This window comes from Apus apus, chromosome 1 (genome assembly GCF_020740795.1).
Source record: "Apus apus isolate bApuApu2 chromosome 1, bApuApu2.pri.cur, whole genome shotgun sequence".
NCBI lineage: Eukaryota > Metazoa > Chordata > Aves > Apodiformes > Apodidae > Apus > Apus apus.
The window spans coordinates 105384034-105402483 of record NC_067282.1 but is presented as its reverse complement, the minus strand read 5'-3'; the positions used below and the strand labels follow the sequence as shown (position 1 = coordinate 105402483).

The 18450-nt window shown below is 35.2% G+C and overlaps 1 protein-coding gene across 6 annotated transcripts in view; it reads right to left on the bottom strand.

The window, feature by feature from the left end:
• The window catches only part of DMD (dystrophin), a 1087789-nt gene that overhangs the window by 561557 nt on the left and 507782 nt on the right, over positions 1–18450 (bottom strand). For all 6 annotated transcript variants that reach the window (XM_051641663.1, XM_051641654.1, XM_051641680.1 and 3 more), the window contains one exon: positions 2459–2609. In XM_051641663.1, the coding sequence (XP_051497623.1) occupies positions 2459–2609 (151 nt within the window). The remainder of the gene's footprint in view (positions 1–2458; positions 2610–18450) is intronic.

The following is an 18450-nucleotide window of genomic DNA, read 5'->3' as shown; positions in this document are numbered from 1 at the left end:
AAAACATCCTTTTAAACCCTGCGTCCCTTAATCATAAAATAAGTAAAATAAATTTTTTTAAAAATTGAAATGTGATTATTTTTTTCAACACCACAAGTTCCGCTCTTAAAAAATCTTAGCGAAAAATTCACAATAAGAGTATTTAAGTATTCATGACCTAAAATGAAGCAAGTCTATTATTAGGTTTTGTTCACATTATATATAATGCATAAATGTAGTTTAATATAATGCCATTGTGAAGCAAAAAGGAACACACCTTCCTTCCCCAACTACACCTAAAAGAATGTAATTACCTCTTGACCCATATTAACATAATTACCTAATCATACTGTTCACTGTTTCATTTTACATTAACATATGACTCTATGTATTTACTAAATGTTAATGAACATACTAATATTTACTTTTCTAAAGTAGTCATATCTTGAAACAGTATTAAAAAGTCTGAATGTTTTGTATTTTTTATTCTAAAACATTTCTTTGTTGAATACAAGACTATTCACTTGCCTGTGTGAAAGCATTTTCAACCAAATCCTGTTTATTTTTTAATATGGTTCACTACGCATGATCTCATTCATAAAACAAGTTGCTAATCTAGTAAATAAAAATGCTCAGCTGTTTTAACTGTTTACCTAATGAAAATTCTAATGATCTCTGCTGATAGCCTCACAGAAGCCTAATACTTTTCAAATAAGACCCAGCAAAATACAGAAAGAACCAACAAAGAGAATGGGAACCATATATATTTCTTAAGAAAATAACAAATGAATAACAGATGAGGAGGATCAGTCAGAGGGAAATGTAAAACCAAAGCAGTCCTGTTCTACATGGAAAGCTAAGCTTTTGCATAACAAGGCGTTATCTCAGGGTCATTCAGTTTGATGTTTAGCTCAGTAGGAACTTTTCTCAATGAAGACAAGAACATAATGTTTCTAACCTGTTGGGACTGTGGCATGTGCTACACATCCAGTGCATCCATAACACCTATGATATAACCTATGGTCTCTGCACTATCAAAAATCACCCTCATCTCAGTGAGAAAATATTGTTTTAGAAAGGGATTAGAAAAAAAGAAGACAAACACTTTTTCAAAATATTTTTTTTTAAGTGCTCATTTGAAGCTGAAGAAGGATATCAGAATAATGAAGAGAAGGGTGATGGAGCAGATGCAAAGCAAAGAAGGGGTAAGGCTTTGTGACACTGTATTACTATTGGTCGCATAGATACTTGTGCTTTACTTTAGTATTTTATGGTTTCCAAGGAATTCTTAAAGCTGTGGGACAGAGAAAGGGAGACAAAATTTCAGTGGAACTACATGAGCTCTGCTACCTTTTACCTATGCAAGAAAGAGCATCTTTAATTCCTTGATGAAATTCTGTCAGCCAGGTCTTAGATTTCTTCAGTGTTCAAAGTGCTAATAGTGATTTGCAGGAAAATAGTTACCTGCAATTTCAACTATTTCAGCCTAACTTTATTACAGTTATAGCTTTTTTTGATACTTACACCGCATGATTTGTTTTCCTTTTCAGTTCAGCAGTTTTACAGTCAACAAATAGCAGTCTAAATCTTAAAAAGGTGACTTTAAATAGTAAATTTCAAAATTCATCATTTATTTTTCAACTGTTGTCCAAAACTGTATCTTTAATATTAGATAGACCTAACTTCTGTACAACCTGAAATCCAGTAATTCAATCCAGCAATTTAAATATTCAAATGCTGATTAATTTAATAGATTTTTTTCTTATGCACAGGTAGCAATTTATGTAATGAATCCAGAGTTTAGTCAAGCCTTGTTATTCAGTTCAACCTATCCACTTGCAAAACATCAGTATGGAATTAATTCTTCATACCCATTACCATTTCAGTCATACAAGAGAGAAATGAAATAAACTACCAAGAAACTAGAGTTATTATTTTCCTTATTATGCTCACGGAGTTTACAAGATGAAAAGCATACAAATTGGAGCTGGACACACAGGAACTAAGTGGCTATTCTGTCACACCACATTTCACAAAAAGCATCCTCAAGGTTCTTTGATTAAAAAATGAAACAGGCAAAATAAGAAATACTTGTGACATAGTTCATGGAATATCTCTTGTACAGTTCAATGATTAAGCACATTTCTTCCACAAGATTGTAAAATTACATCTAATATTTTCAGTGGTCATAAATATCAAAAGGAAATTAATGAGCACTTTAAAGACCAAACAAATATGTGACTATGGAAGCATTGTAGCATACCATGTTATTCTATATTTTACTTCTCTTTTTTTACTACTTAAAACAAGCTAGTGAAAATTCTTAGTTAACGAGGACAACAGAAATATCTAACCAAAATTGTCACTGACCGCTCAACATTAGAAATCCTCCTTAGATGGACTGCAAAACTCTACAGAGTACCCAGACCTCCACATTTTTCACTGCAGAAAAACGGGAAATGAGTTAATCAGATCATACCTGAAGAAATTGCTTGGTTTTCACATGACCCACATCTCCAGCCTCTATCTGTGCTCTTGACAGCTTCTCTTCAGTTTCAGTTAGCCAATTATTAAAGCTCTTCATGTCACAATGAAAAAGCTGCCACTTTTCCAAAGATTTGTCAAAACGTCTGCAAGTACAAAAGGAGATAAAATAACTATCTATTAATACTTTTGGGGAAAAAAAAATAAAATATTGAATGTGTCAGGTTACATTTTGAGTTATGTTGATGCCATCATGTATTAGCACTTCTAACAGTTACATTAATGGAATCATTCTAGTACTTCTAAACAGTAAAAACATCATTAAGCACATATCGGTGCCTTATCAAATTTTTAATTAATTTCCATGTTTTAAATTAATTCCATAGTCAAAACATGTTTTCAGTTTGCAGCCTTATTAACCCACACTAAATCACGTCATAGATACAATACTCACAGGCCCTAGTGTAACTACGTATTCCCTTGTCTATATACTTAGATCCTAGCACACGGAAAACAACCAGTACTGATAAAAGGCTCCTAACGCACCTTAATAATTTGCTGTAGCTACCAACTCTGCAAAGAATCACTGCTGTCTAACAGACTGTGTGATGTGACTGTACAATGATTTTTAGATCCCTTTTCAAAGGGAAAATAACAGAACTGTGATGCATCTGACCTACCTTGTCATAAAGAAAAGGATGAAAAATCAGTACACAGATTGTTAAATCCTTACTTCCCAGCTTTAGCTCCATGATCATATTTTGATTAAAGGCATTTAGCTTTGTTTTTTTATTCTTTCATAGAAATATAAATTGTAATACTATATGTAATACAGATGCAAAAGACAGCTTTTTTAATGGGAATTCTTGTGGTGAGAGACTGCCCCAAAGAATCCCAGGCATGTACTACAAATCTGCTCCAGTTTTACTGAGAAAAACAAATATTGTCTGCTTCTACAATGGATATAAACGTTCATTTATTGTTATTGCAAAGAAAATGCAACTCTCTTCAAAGGAATTTGTACTTGTAGTGTGGAAAGGGATCATTTATTAAACCCTTTTTTCTATTTATGATTCAATTCAAATTGAGTATTTGATAAAGACAATTATGCAACAATAAAAATGCATGAAATACAAGGATGATTGAAAGAAAATTAAAATGTTACAAAAACCAGACTTTTGTACCATAAGCAAGGCTGAAAAATTTGTTTTTCTCTGGAGTGACTGATTGGTCTTCTGGTTCAAGATCTGTTTGCCTCAGCCACTGTCAAGTAGTAAAGAAATTCAATTAAGACAGAATTTGGTTGTTGGTTTGTTTTTTTTTTTTTTTGAGCTGGCCTATGTCATAAGGAATTCAGTTATCCTATGTTTTGGATTGCTGTCAAAATGTGATCACTAATCAGAGATTAGCTTGAATGCTTTGTTAGCAGATCATCATTAAAAAAGCTACTGTTGTTAAGTTTAATAATCCTCCTTTGAGGGATTATAATAGGTTTTAGAGTGTATTTAAACGACAAAACCAAAGATGTTCAGTTATTTTTCTAGGAAGTAATCTGGTTCTGTTTGAATGAGTTTAATTCACCAAAGAAAATCAGGTTACTATCAGGGAACACAGACTCTTTTCCATCGTGCTGATGACTTTTCACTTTTTAGAAGAAAATATAAGTTTTTCTTCTCTTCTGTTGGCTATATATTCCTACCTTGTTTTTTCACATTTTAAAATCTTTTAATGCCATCCATTCATAAGCATCTAAAGAAGATTATATACTTTTCCCTAGACCTCCTTTTCTGGTAGACAAAAACTGAAGGAAAAATAATAATTATTTAATTAAAACTTAAAACTCCATATTTTAAAAGAAGAGAGAGGAGTCCAAATTCTTCATAGAAGAGTGGTCCTCCTTCCTGTCTGTGAATCAACTCTTTTTGTTTCTCAAGCAGAATTTGATTCACGGGCCTGAGGTTAATAGCTGCTAAACACCAGTACCTTTATTAAAAGAGAACAGTTACTGCTTAGCACTTCATAGTCCAAACGCGCATTCCAAACACTATAATAAATAATGTGTTCAGTAAATTTCATTGGAAATGGACACAGACAAATTATCATAATAGACAAGATAAACTTTATTCTATCGATTTGAATATGGCTGCATGTCTGATAAAACCACAGCAAAGAAGGTACCAGAGCTCAGCACTGATCGATCAAATGATCAGTCATGCCATTAATAGTGATGACAGACAAAGATGGAGAAAGATGCAGCCTGGGACAAAACAATGTCTCAAAACTTTCAGAATACAGAATCTTACTAGCTAAAACAAAACAAAACAAAAAATATTAAAATCCCCTCCAAAAACCAACCAAACAAAAATCACACACACACACACAAAAAACCCCAAACAACAACAACAACAACAAAAACTTAAAGAACAAAAAGTAGTTTATGGAAGGACTCCCCTAAGCTTTTATGGGCTAACAACTTCCTAAAGAAGCTGACATAAGTCTCTTTGTTCCCTATAAACTCAAGTTGTAGTAAATTTTTTAATATACTGTGAAGCTTTTATTTAAATAGCATTTTCACAGATTTTATTTTGGAACCCATTATCACCATCTAAGAAATTGTTACCAAATACAGAATAGTAAGTACACAAAACCTTTGGCTATTTAAAAATGAAAAAGAGATACAGAGGTTTACAGTAATTTCTACACAGAAGCAGTTGGTGGAATATTGCTGTTGAGGCATGAAGATGAATACTACAAAACATTTTTCAAGAATAAGCACAGCTCATGCCCTCAAAATACTTTTGTTGAATACATTAAGGAAAAGTATAACTAGAGAACACATTTTACAAAAAAAAAGGGTTATGGTAGTCAAACATCTACAGTGCTATAACATCTTATACCACTGTAACTTCCTTCTATATTCTCTTCATATAGGACATCCCCTCTTCAGATGGCCAGGTATTTATATTTTTTGCCCTTTCCATTGTGTCTTTGTATTCCTCTTCATTTATCAAGCAATGCCAACTGGAGACATCACAGTTTTCAAATCACAAGCTTGAATGTGGTCTCCTTTTCCTTGCTGTTATGACACCTGACCATAATTACAGTAAAATTTTTTTTAAAGTTATGTTCAAAGAAATACATATGGATTCCTAGTTAAAGTTTATGGCCACTGTGCTTAGCTACCGATTAACACAGAAGTCACACAAGATCTGTCATGGGTGTTGTAAACAGGCTATTGATCTAATTAAATAGTCACTCACCTAACCTGTTTATTAAAATAATTTTGATAATTTATCATCCTTACAATATTTTTTTTTTTTTTTCAAAACTAGTCAACCCATAACCACAAGGAACATTATAGTATTTTTTTCTAACTACCTCACTCTGAGTTACATGGAAAAGTCTTATTTTACATATAAAAGAATCACCTGTAAACTAAAAGCTAAAATCAATTTCTTTTTGGTCCAGTAGGGTTTGTCATTTTGGATACCACATTAAAACAACTTTCCCCCTGTTCCTCACAAAACGAAATTACTCTTCTCAGCATGAGGGAGTTTATCAGCAACTTAAATATAAAAATTCAGTAGGGGTTAATAATCATACCAGAGAATTTGCATTCAGCATTTGCAAATTAAATCTCCAGTCACTCTCCCATTCTTCCTCCCTATGCTTTTTGGCTAATAAGAGTTGCACAGAGAAGAAAAGAGAAAAGTTTCAGAAAGAAGATATGTATATTTAAAAATTAAAATTTTAAATATTGGTGCTTATTGCTAATGTCTTGTTACCCTCAGTATATTATGTATAAACCAATATTAAACATCAGTGAAAAACATCGGAAATGTATGGACAGGTAAATCCACTAAAATTCAGTGACCTTTCAATGATCAACTGCACTTAAATACTGCTACAGCGGTAAGAGAAAATGCAGTTGTTGCTGCAGTGGCAGGTGGAGGTCCATTTAAAATGGGGGTGAAAGGGGATGTTACCATGCAGCTTCATGCTCACACTGTTCTGTGGGACACCCCTCCTGCCCAAACATACTTAAGTGAGAGCTTTCCCAGGCAAATCCATCTATTTCATCCTATTACACACAGTACTACTTTAATTAGCTTTTTAAAATTGAAAAACAAAGACATTTTTGTTCGTTTGTTTTACCATTTGCAATCTCATTAACAGGTGGCAAGTTCAAAACTGACAAAAAGAGAAGGCTAATTAACTACAAACACTGAGCAGCTAAGAAGCTGAAGTCTTGGCAAAGGAAAATGTAGATGGTAAAAACTGATAAGTGAATTAATAAAAGAGCAATGCACTGAGGACTACAAAAACTCAGAAAGACTGTCAGCCTCAGGAATCCCCAAGCACAGAAAACGGAGGTTAGGAAAGTGCTAGCACTGACTTCCTGATTCGTTTACTGTTACCTAGGGATCCACCCTTTTTTGCTGTCAGAGACCAGGCATTGATCTAAACCCACCCTCCCCCGCCCCCACCCCAGGTGTAGCCATTAATCTGTAGGTTCATCTACTCAATCCCTTTGCCTTTGAGAAGCAGGAGCAAAAATGGCATGGCTAGTAGGTGACTATTGGATATCTGGGCAGTATTTCCTCTTTGATGTGACATCCTCTCCTGTTTTTCTTAGTGTAAGCTCAATACAAAGTTACAAGCAGGCAGTCGGAAGCAAAGAATTAGGTTTCATATGAACTCTATACTAGAATGTATGACTTGCATACTCTGAAAGGGCATAAGCATTGTACATTAGATCTGATACTTTGTCAAGTAGCTTTATTTGAGTATGATAGAGCTGACAAGTGAAGAACGACTGGTGTGCAGGCCTAAATCTTTTCTATGTGCACTGATACTCCAGCAGGGAATGTGTTAAACAATGCCTTGAGGGAGTGATTTCCTTTTTTTCTCACTAGCACATAATGGATTTATTTGCCTTAGGAAAGCAAGAAAGCCAAAAAGCAACCAAAGATGACTGCTGAGGTAGTATGCAGCACAATTTATATTAAGACATAAAAATACCAGAGCTTTTCCTCCTTTGAAGATTATAATTCTACTAAACCTTTGGACTTGATCTGTATAAGCAAAATTCAATATTCCTGGGTACTACTACACATGATATCGCACAACAATTTACAGAGGGTAATCTGGATACTCTGTCAGTGGAAATCTATACAATGGGATTTTACTTGATATTCCATGACCCAGGGCTGCCATTTTTAAGAAGCCATGCAAAGGGGGAAATAAAGACCTTTGTATACAGCAAAGCCACAAACAGGAGACTGGGGGCAAAAGGTTCCTGGTTTGTCATTGCGAACCAAATCTTGATTTTGCATCTATGTTTCAATTCATTCTTTGATATTTTGTTAACATTCCTCGATAAACTATGAAACCCAGTTCTATGATCTATGCTGCTTTAGCAAAATTTCACTGCCAGTTCATCCACACAAAAAAGAGCACAATTATAATTTTTCCTAAAAGTTATGATTTATGTAAAGGAAATTATTATTGTTAGAGACATACTTTCTTATTTATCATTTTGGAAAAACACTCGGTAAACTTCAGCTCTATACTGTTGCTAAACCATGCACTGAAGGCTTATGCTAATATTAACCTACAAATTATGCAATTTTGTCAACTTGATTCAGCACAATTAGCACCTTGTAAAAATACACAAAACATCAAAGTGGTATAAATAATTATGTATTAGTATGTGAGAGCATTAACTTTAATACTTAAGGCCATTCTTACAGATAATGAAACATGAAAACTTGTTTTTGTCAAGCAACTTCTACAATGAAATTGCTTAAAGAAACAGCTAACCCATTTTCAGAGATTTTGATGTTTTCATTTTACTTCACAGAATTAAAGTATTTTGATTGCTTAACTTATATTTAATTTACGTATTCTCTCTGCATGTGGGCTAGCAGTGATGGTCTCATTTAGACACTGCTAAACATAGATCTTGCTTTCAGGTTTTGCTTTAGCTCAATTCTAGGACAGAACTCAGCTGTACATTTCCGATTCACACTCCTGCATCCAGCCTTTCACCCACAATACAGCAAATGATCACAAATAAAAAATAAACTGCAACCAAAATAACCATAACAATGCCATCCATCATTACCAAATGTAATTTCTTATCTCTTCCCAGAAACTAGGTTCTGCAGCATTGCATATAAATTAAAACCATTGTAAATTACAATTACATTATAAACATTTTTATATCTTGATTTTTATTGATTGTGGTGATGTTCTTGCCCCAGTAGTCTGCAACTCAATTTCTCATTCTGTGGTTACTGATATCATACCGTTCAGTATCAATCACTGTACCAAAGACAATGACAATTGTTGATGAAAAAGCAAGACCATGTCAGTCATTGCTGGTTTTTAGATATACAAATACATTTTTATGGAGCATTAGAGATCAATATACTTAATAATAATTTGAAATTAATGATTATACAAAATCTCCCTTGGGTTCTTAAAGGATGCCATGTGTAAACAATGTAAAAAGAAACATTCAATAAAATTTAGAAAACATACATTCTTCTTCCACACCAAATAAGGTTATTTATTATGCATATGAATGTGAACTTTAAAATTCCATCCTTTTTTTTTTCCTAAAAAGTTTACCTTCACCAAAACAGAGATTAAATTATGTATTTTAGAGAACTTTGCTTGGATGCCTGGATTAAAAGCAGGCAACAACTTTTCCCTAGAGGAAATAAATAATAAATTGATTGTGATCTAGGCGAGAGAGTGGCATATTGCAACTCCTCTATAAAAAATAAATTATGAATGCAACTGGTAATAAAACTACAAATATCAAAGCTTGCTGAAGTGAAATTATAAAAAAAATCCATTATAAGAAGTCCCCAAATCAAACATTTTACAGACAATAAGAGTGTCTGAATTTTATAGAAATCCAAACTAGTATTTCTGCCTGCACGTAAAGGGTATGCACACATTTCATCTCATGATGGGTGAGAGCATACACTAAACTTCTAGTGAGGATGTTCCAATGTGTTATTATTATCTACCCTATGCTGACATTCATCTGATAAAGTGAAATATGGGTAAAAACCACACTAAATTCTGATTAACCACCAGGGCACTATACGCCCTTCCCCCCCTCCCCCACCCCACCCAGGCTCTCCAGGCTGCTTCCTCCACCTTAGGGGGTCTGGCCTGCTTAAGGCCAGCTATGACATGGCACAGCAGTGTGACCTGGCATTGCGCTTTTTAAGCCCAGCCACGTGGCAAGAAGCAACCGTGAGAAACCTCATCTGAGGTTGTTCATATTTAAGCTCAGGCCCTGACCTGGGCTACTCCATAGGTATGTCCATGGCACACCCTGCCCACTGCACCTGGCCTGGCTCTGCTCCTCACCTTCAGGGATAGTGGGATCACTGGGAGAGGTCCCTGCCTTCAGTCCCCTTCCCCAGCCTCACTGCACCCTGACATTCTCAAATGTCCCTCCTGCACAATTCCGGTGCCCTCTGCTACCACCAGAGCCTGAAGCCTTAAACAGCCTGTGTGCTGCTCTTTAAACAACACACAGTAAATATTTCCACTGCCCTTCAAAATCCCAGTACCTGTGACTATAGGACAGTGGCTGGAAGGTGGGGCAGCTCTCACAGAAGACACAGCCGTGTTCTGGCAGTGGGTGTTAGCCTACCTGGCCTGCCCAGCTACACCTGTGTCTCTCAGATCAAGTGCCCATCAACTGCCAGAACACATCAGATAGGCTACCAGAGACAGATTCTTTCAGCTTGGTTTCATCTGAACACTTTTCAGTGTGAAACAGAACACAGCAAGCAGGAAATACTGACTCAGTACTCGTGGACATGTTCTAAGGCAATTCTTTGAAACTCAGCAGCACCTTCTGGGTCCCAGGTTTTGCTGCTGAACTCATGGTGTATTTCAACATGGTGCATCTGCCTGGTAGATCACAAGATCATGATGCCTGCTCAACTGCATATCCAAGTGCTCTCTTTCCAGTTTGGGGGCAGGTGTGATGAGATACATAATTTTTAACTTATAGTAATCTCATAAAAATTGAATGTGTTCTAAATGGTAAGACTAAATTGAGAAAAAAAAAACAACCCAAAATGAACCAAAACCAGCCTGGGCACAGAAAAAGGTCTAAGACCCAGAATTACAGAGAACTGACTGGGGAAAACCAGCTCTCACAAATTCCCCAAATTAACATCATAATTAATTACCAAAAAAAATCATGTTAGTGAATTTGTGGCACAGAGCATAAGTATGTGTAATGCAACATTGGAGGTATATATTACAAACTGTCTTCTCAGCAGTCCCCTGTAACTACTACAAAGCACTTAAATCTTATGATTTGTAATGACAGAACTCTCAATTCAAACTGTAGCAAGACATTATAAAATTTCTCTGTTCAATTCTCTATATCCACTGTCTTATCTCCAAATCCCCCTAAATTGGTGGCTTTAGAGCAGGAAAAATAACAGAAAATTGATTATACCAGTTAATGCTGGCTGTTGACTCCCTGAGCCCAAAATGTTATTTATCTCATTTAAAGAATTTGGACAGAAAAATATATATATATATATATATAAATATATATATATATTATATATATTCTTATATATATTATAAATATAAATATATATTTATATATATATTCTTATATATATTCTTATATATATAATAAATATAAATATATATTTATATATATTCTTATATATATATAAATATATATAAATATAAATATATATATATATATAAAAGAAAATCAGACTCCCTTATTTCACTGAAAATCATAGTAATAGAAGAGTACTTAGCATTATCTTCTTCAAATACTGATGCACTAGGTATTTAAAAAACCTTTTCCCTTTCATTTGGAGAACTCGTTTGAGATGAGAAACTGAAGTCCAAGTAAGTTACTCGGTCTTACTGTAGGAGTAGCATATAGTAAATTGTTCTATTTTTCTGAAACTAAAATGTTCATGAGTTTTACAGAAATTATAGGAATGGGATTCAGAAAATGTATGAGTTTGAACATTCTCCAAATCAACAACATAATGAGCAAATGTATTTCCATGTCACCAAAACCAAAGATTTTGTCATTAGAAGGTCTTATTTCTCTATCAACATATTACATTAACTTAAAAGACATGACAAGGCAACTCAAAGTAACAAAGTAGTAAAAGATTTTTTAATTTCTGTACTGATTAAAAAGCAAAAACCCTTCAATTCAGTTTTCCCAAGATTGACTGTATGCATCTGTTTGGAAAGTGGAGTCTGAATGTTGGTAGTATAGACAGTGAAGTGAAGAATCTCAAATGAATTTTTTGCCAGCCCTACCTATTCTGGCAGCATACTACTCCTTTTAGGCATGATCATTGTTGTACTCTTTTCAGTTGCAATTTACCAGGTTTTCACACTCTGGTACCTAGGGTAGCCGGGATGTCCAGGAATCCTTGGTGAATGGCTACAGTGTCTACCTGGACCAAACTGACTGCATATGGGCAGCATAAATTATAGTGGCACCTTGACCATAGGTTTCAGATATTTTAACTAAAAAACAGGCATACAGACACACAGGGTCAAACTGAAAGATAAGAAATAGTTACTCTTATTAGCTCAGCCAACCTAACAATAAGATTCGTAAGATTATAATACATCAGTTCATACTTTACTAAATTTGTTAAATTATGATTTGGCAAATAAAGTAATTCAAATTTATTTCCACCCCCACCCTTTCATTCTCACTTGTTTGATGCAAAAAAAGAATAAGAAAATTGTCAGACAGTTGAAAGGTAGGACATGAAGTAGGGGTATATGGACAGAGATGTAAACAGAACAGTCCATGCCATTAAGTGTTCATGGTATCTGTAATCAGAAAAGACTACTTCAGGAAGAGTCACAAAACATCATGTGTATCACAAAATGATCCAGATATAAGACTTATGTTATCCAGCTTTACACATATATACATTATATTTCGTATTTAAATATACACATATATGTTTATGTACACTACTGCTATAATATATAAATATATATTAATACAACACAGAGGTATATATTATACTAAATATACTATATTTCTAACAACCATCCACCAGATTATAAAGCTTTGCAGCAGAGAGATAACTGACAAATAACCTTGGCAAAGAAAATAAAGCTGCTGAGACTTTTTCAGACCACAAAATAGCAAAATGTTTTAACTCAGAAACTGCATAAAAGATTACTTCTATAGCAATTAAAGAACATATAATATAAATATCTAAATTAAGATCTAGACAGTATGATTATAGTTCTTATGTACAGGTATATTGATTTTGTAGGGCCATATGCAATCAATGAAACCCTTGATACTGAAAACACTTTCAGTCTTAGCAATACTCAAACATTCACTTTTCTTCCGGATCTCTGAATGTGGTATAGAAAGGACAAAGTAAGTTCTGTATATCCAGTATTTTGTCTAGCTCAATAGTTTTTTTGGTCAAAAGGAGTTCAAAGCCATATGAAAGCAGGGAGTTGTGAACTTTAACACATTCGGCAGATACAATGAGAATCTGGTAAATGTTGACAAGTAACTTTTTCCTCTTTCAAATGCTTGCCTACGTGTGTACAGTCATCTCGTGCATGTCTTCAAGATCACTCTCAAAACTGACAACTGCAAAGTGCTTTGGGGCATCTAGTTTTCAACCTCCCACTGATGATGGCATCATTCAGATCCTCTAGCATCCTAAGCACTCGTGGTTAAGAGTTTCCTAAGCAGTGAATCTGACACTGAACGTATTCATTTCAGAAATCAGTTGTCTTTCTGTGCAAGATGAAAGGATTCCAGTCACCATACTTTTTTGTACAGCACAATTTAGGAGTATTATAACATGCTGCCTTTGGAAATTAGACATGAATGAATGACATGATCTGAAAATCCAATATGCTGATGCAAATTTTAAAGACCAAGGTCCATTCACCCAGAGACTAGCTGAGTACATTTCCAGGCAACAAAAGAGGAGTCTGGATCTGGTTTGTTGTTGAAGACAAATGTTACTAATGAGTAGAAGTAATAAATGTTACTAATGAATAGAAGTAATTATGAAGAGTGGAATTGTTTTTTATACACTTAGACCATGCTTGGGCTGTCTGAAGCCATGGCAGGGTGCAAATAAGGGTGGAGTCAGCAATGCAAGTATACACTACCACTTGATCCAATTCCCTTAAGAATGTTTATAATGACTGGATGGAATAGCTTGCTGAAAAACACTATCAGTTTTGGAGAAAACTCACAGAAGCATAAACTGTGGTTGTCCAGTAAAGTTGTGGTAAAGAATTCTATTCACATCATCCTTCTAGCTGTTCATCCTTGATCTCAAGGGATAAAATAGGCATGAAGTTAGATCAAATTATGCAAGCAAGTTATTAAAAAAAAATATGTTGCTGATGTGACATGAGAAGCCAGCTCTGTACAATGTAAGATGGTCAGCTACTGCTGCAAAGGCCCTAATAAATCTTTCTGGGTAGTAGAAAGTCTACATTGTACTTCCTATTCTTGAATCGCCAAGGGGAAAAAATCAGAAGATCATTGAAACTGACCCTAAGGTTATGCAAATTCACACTGTAACAACTAAGTTTAATATAGTTTCTGTCTTTTGGGAACACCACAGTGCAGCAATAATCAATAGAAGCTGAAGAGACATTGTTTATCAGAGAACAGAAGCTCATGTATTCTGAGGCTATGATCTTTCATACAGTTCACGTCAGTCCCACCGGACAGTGAGAATTAGTCACAAAAGAAAAGATCTGAAATCGAACTTGAAAATAAGCTTCGTTTAAAACCGACTGGTTCAGTTTAATAATATTTATTCATTAATAGTAAAGAAACTAATGAGTAGAATATGTGTTTTTAGATTATCAGTGTTTAAATTAATCAGAACAACATTATGAGTTTGTTCACTGGATAATTTAAACTTTTTATGGACATATTAGATCTCTATTTAATAATAGAATTGGTACGTTCATTTTTCCTCTGACCTAAATACAATAACCTCTATGTTCTTATACAACAACATGTAATTATGATCTTAAAGAACTATAGCCAGACTTCAGGCAAAAGAAATTACGGAAAATCAGCAGATGAGATTTGCAAGCAGTTACAGTTAACTTCTAGTTATTCAGTGTCCCAGCTGGAGGTATTTTTAGTTAATACTTTTTAATTGAACAGTTGAGTACATTAAAACAAACTTGATAAAAATGTTCGTTCTTTGCCACTGCTATTGTGACCTAACAGTTTAATAAAGATAATTTTATTTCTTTGTAGATAAACTACAAGTGATGCATGAAGCTATACAGAATATTTGCAGTGCGTATTTCACTAAGGGAAGTTTTCATAACTCATTTTGATGTTTTAAAGAGACACACTTTGGTATGAAAATTCACAGTTATAAGTCTTTTCAGTATTATATCATAGCACAAAGCTTTGGATACTTTATTAGCATAAAGAGTTGAGCAGCTTCTGCCCGTCTTTTCAACATGCAAACATTATGACAGCTGGCAGATACTGAGTTTGGAGGTGGGTCTACGGCAGTAAGAGTATTAAGGTCTTTACCGCCCCTCTGTGGCATACAAGACCATTAAACAGTTACTATGAGAAGTTAAACCCAGGAACATTTTTGGAATTATGTACATTTGGCCTATTTCTTTCTGTAGCTGTAGCCCCTGGGAACTATAGGGGGTTTCGCATCATAGCACACTCTCCCCCCAACAGATCTCTCTAGGAAAATTGTCTAGGACAATAAATAATTTTAAATGTTATGGAACACAGGCTTATTTTGAAATTAACATAGATCATAACATTTGCCAATAAAATTAAGGACTTTGGAAATAGATTTTTTTCAAGGAAGTCCCCATCTTTCCTTAAAACACAATAATTAAATAGCTTGGACTGTGGGAATATTCATAGAATCATAGAATCATAGAATCATAGGGGTTGGAAGGGACCTCGAAAGATCATCTAGTGCAACCCCCCTGCCAGAGCAGGGTCACCTAGAGTACATCACACAGGAAGGCGTCCAGGCAGGTCTTGAATGTCTCCAGAGAAGGAGACTCCACAACCTCTCTGGGCAGCCTGTTCCAGTGCTCTGTCACTCTCACAGTAAAAATTTTTTTTCTGATATTCACCTTAAACCTCCTATGCTCCAATTTGTATCCATTACTCCTTGTCCTATCACTGGTCATCACTGAAAAAAGCTTAACTCCATCTTCTTGACACTCACCCTTTACGTATTTGTAAACATTGATGAGGTCACCCCTCAGCCTCCTTTTCTCCAAACTAAAGAGATCCAGCTCCCTCAGCCTTTCCTCATAAGGGAGATGTTCCACTCCCTTAATCATCTTTGTGGCTCTGCGCTGGACTCTTTCAAGCACTTTCCTGTCCTTCTTGAACTGAGGGGCCCAGAACTGGACACAATACTCCAGATGCAGCCTCACCAATGCAGAATAGAGGGGGAGGAGAACCTCTCTTGACCTACTAACCACACCCTTTCTAATACACCCCAGGATGCCATTGGCCTTCTTAGCCACAAGGGCACATTGCTGGCTCATGGTCATCCTCCTGTCTACCAGGACCCCCAGATCCCTTTCACCTACACTGCTCTCCAGCAGGTCAGCCCCCAACCTGTACTGGTGCATGACATTTTTCTTCCCCAAATGCAAAACTCTACACTTGCCCTTGTTAAACTTCATCAGGTTTTTCCCCGCCCAAGTCTCCAGCCTGTCTAAGTCTCTCTGAATGGCAGCACAGCCTTCTGGTGTGTCAGCCACTCCTCCCAGCTTGGTGTCATCAGCAATCTTGCTGAGGGTACATTCTATACCCTCATCCAGGTCGTTGATGAAGATGTTGAACAACACCGGTCCCAGTGTTTCATTAAATCTACAAAAAAGAAGATCTAACCAGAAAAGAAAACTGAGGAACGGGAAAAATTGGGTGAGAAGTGGTAAAGTTTCTACTGGAAGTATACAAATTTCTCTATTTCAATACTGATCCTTTTTGTTAGAAGGAAGTATGTCTTCTGTGATTATTAATATTTAGTACAACAAGCAACTCATATTTCACAGAAAAAAAACATGAGATGCTCTTAAGAGCAATAACGTACAACTGAAAACTGGATTTACAACAGGGACTAAAAAGGATTTAATTCCTCTGCCTTTATTAATAGTATTTCCCATCTTATCCTGTTCCTGGTATCTCAGGGATCTCCAGCCTAGCAACACATTTTTTCTCCAGCTCTTCAGATCTGGTTGCCAGTTACATGAGTTAAGACAAATGCCAGTCTAGGCAGCAGCCAGAAAGAAATGGCAGTGTCTCCCTGCAAGACAACCTGACATGCCAATCCCATTGTTGGTACCCACCAGAAGATGCAAGAGAACTGTTACTGTTTCTAACACAGCTAGGACAAGTAACCAGTAATTTCAAAATATCGTTGTACTTTGCTTGCAGTATGCACAACTGCAGTTTTATGGTAAAAACTTACTTATCAGTAGAAAACAGCACTGAAATAGATTTTCACAAAAAGATCTTGAGATTCCTCCTGCTTTGTCTGGAGCACTAAAGAAAGTCTTGAAAATCTCTTCTTGCTTGTGACAGTATCCAGATAACTGCAGTGGAAGCTCCTGCAACTGGTTCTCCACATACACTTTATTCCCTTTCCTTCTGTAACTAGGAAACACAAAGCTACAGTCCCCTGAGGATGAAGTAGTACTGTTCCATTTACAATGACAGTCAACTTGATATTTCTAAAAAGGAAATCCTTAAACTAGTTTAAAAAAGGCTCCAGGTCTCCTACCAATTCCTGGGGATCAATACAGTGCTCTCTTATTCAAACCATCTCTCCCCAGTCAGTATGGGAAAAGACAAGATAAATTATTTATCTAGGGAAGAATACTACTTTTTGATCAAGCTGTCTTAAGCTATACTTCTAGTTCTCTGAACCTTGATTATGTGTGGTTCAGTCTCAGGTAAATCTAGTGATTGTCACAGGCACATTCCAGTATCAGCAAAGAAACTTATTGCTCCTAATGGGGCTTCTGCAGTAAAGCATCTGTACAGAATGGACTGAAATTATTATGAAAGTGGTGCTTAACTGTAGAAGAAAGAAATCACTGATTATACACATAACAGTATGTAAACAGAGAAAAATACTGTAGTCTCACCAGGATCTGCCCTTCATTTCTTTGAGAAATTTTACTTTCATTGTTTCCTTAAAAACAAAAAGTCAAATAAGTAGATTGACATTTTTAAGAAAATGTTTTTTTAAAATACAAAAGCTATGGCTATACCTACTTTAAAAAGTAGAGCAGATGTTTAGCTTGCTTGAAATTAGGCAGGAAGAAAAGGTGCTGCTCATTTATAGACACGTATACAAAAGAAAGAGAAGAAGATGAAAGGCAGAAGAAATCCTGCTGCTTTCTGTGCTATTCAGAAAAAAAAAAAAAAAAAAAAAAAAAAGAAGCTGTAGAAGAATAAAACAGTCTTTCTTATTTTTGGACATTACCCCCAGGGCAAAGTCTACTTACCTATGCTTTCCTTCCCTTACATGACAAACATCTCAAGGTTCCACTTCAGGGGATTTTACTAGATAGAATTACATCCTCGTATTACATGGTTCTGTAATTAATTTATTCTACTTACTATAAGTATAAAACTAGATGACAGAAGGAGCTGCATACTAGTAGAAATAACACACAAAATATATGTTACTTACAATATCAAGTTTATTAAAATGAGAATCCCTAAAATAATATTTAATCCTAATTGTTAGATTCTTCATTGCCACAAGTAAATTTTGCAATTTTGAATATTTTCAGCATATTTTTTTTTCCAATAGCGATTGAATTCAACAGCCACCTTCATAGACCAGTTTAGCTGTGTATATGCAACATACACATGTACACTTGTCTGCACATGTGTGTGTATATATATAAATGTTTTATTTA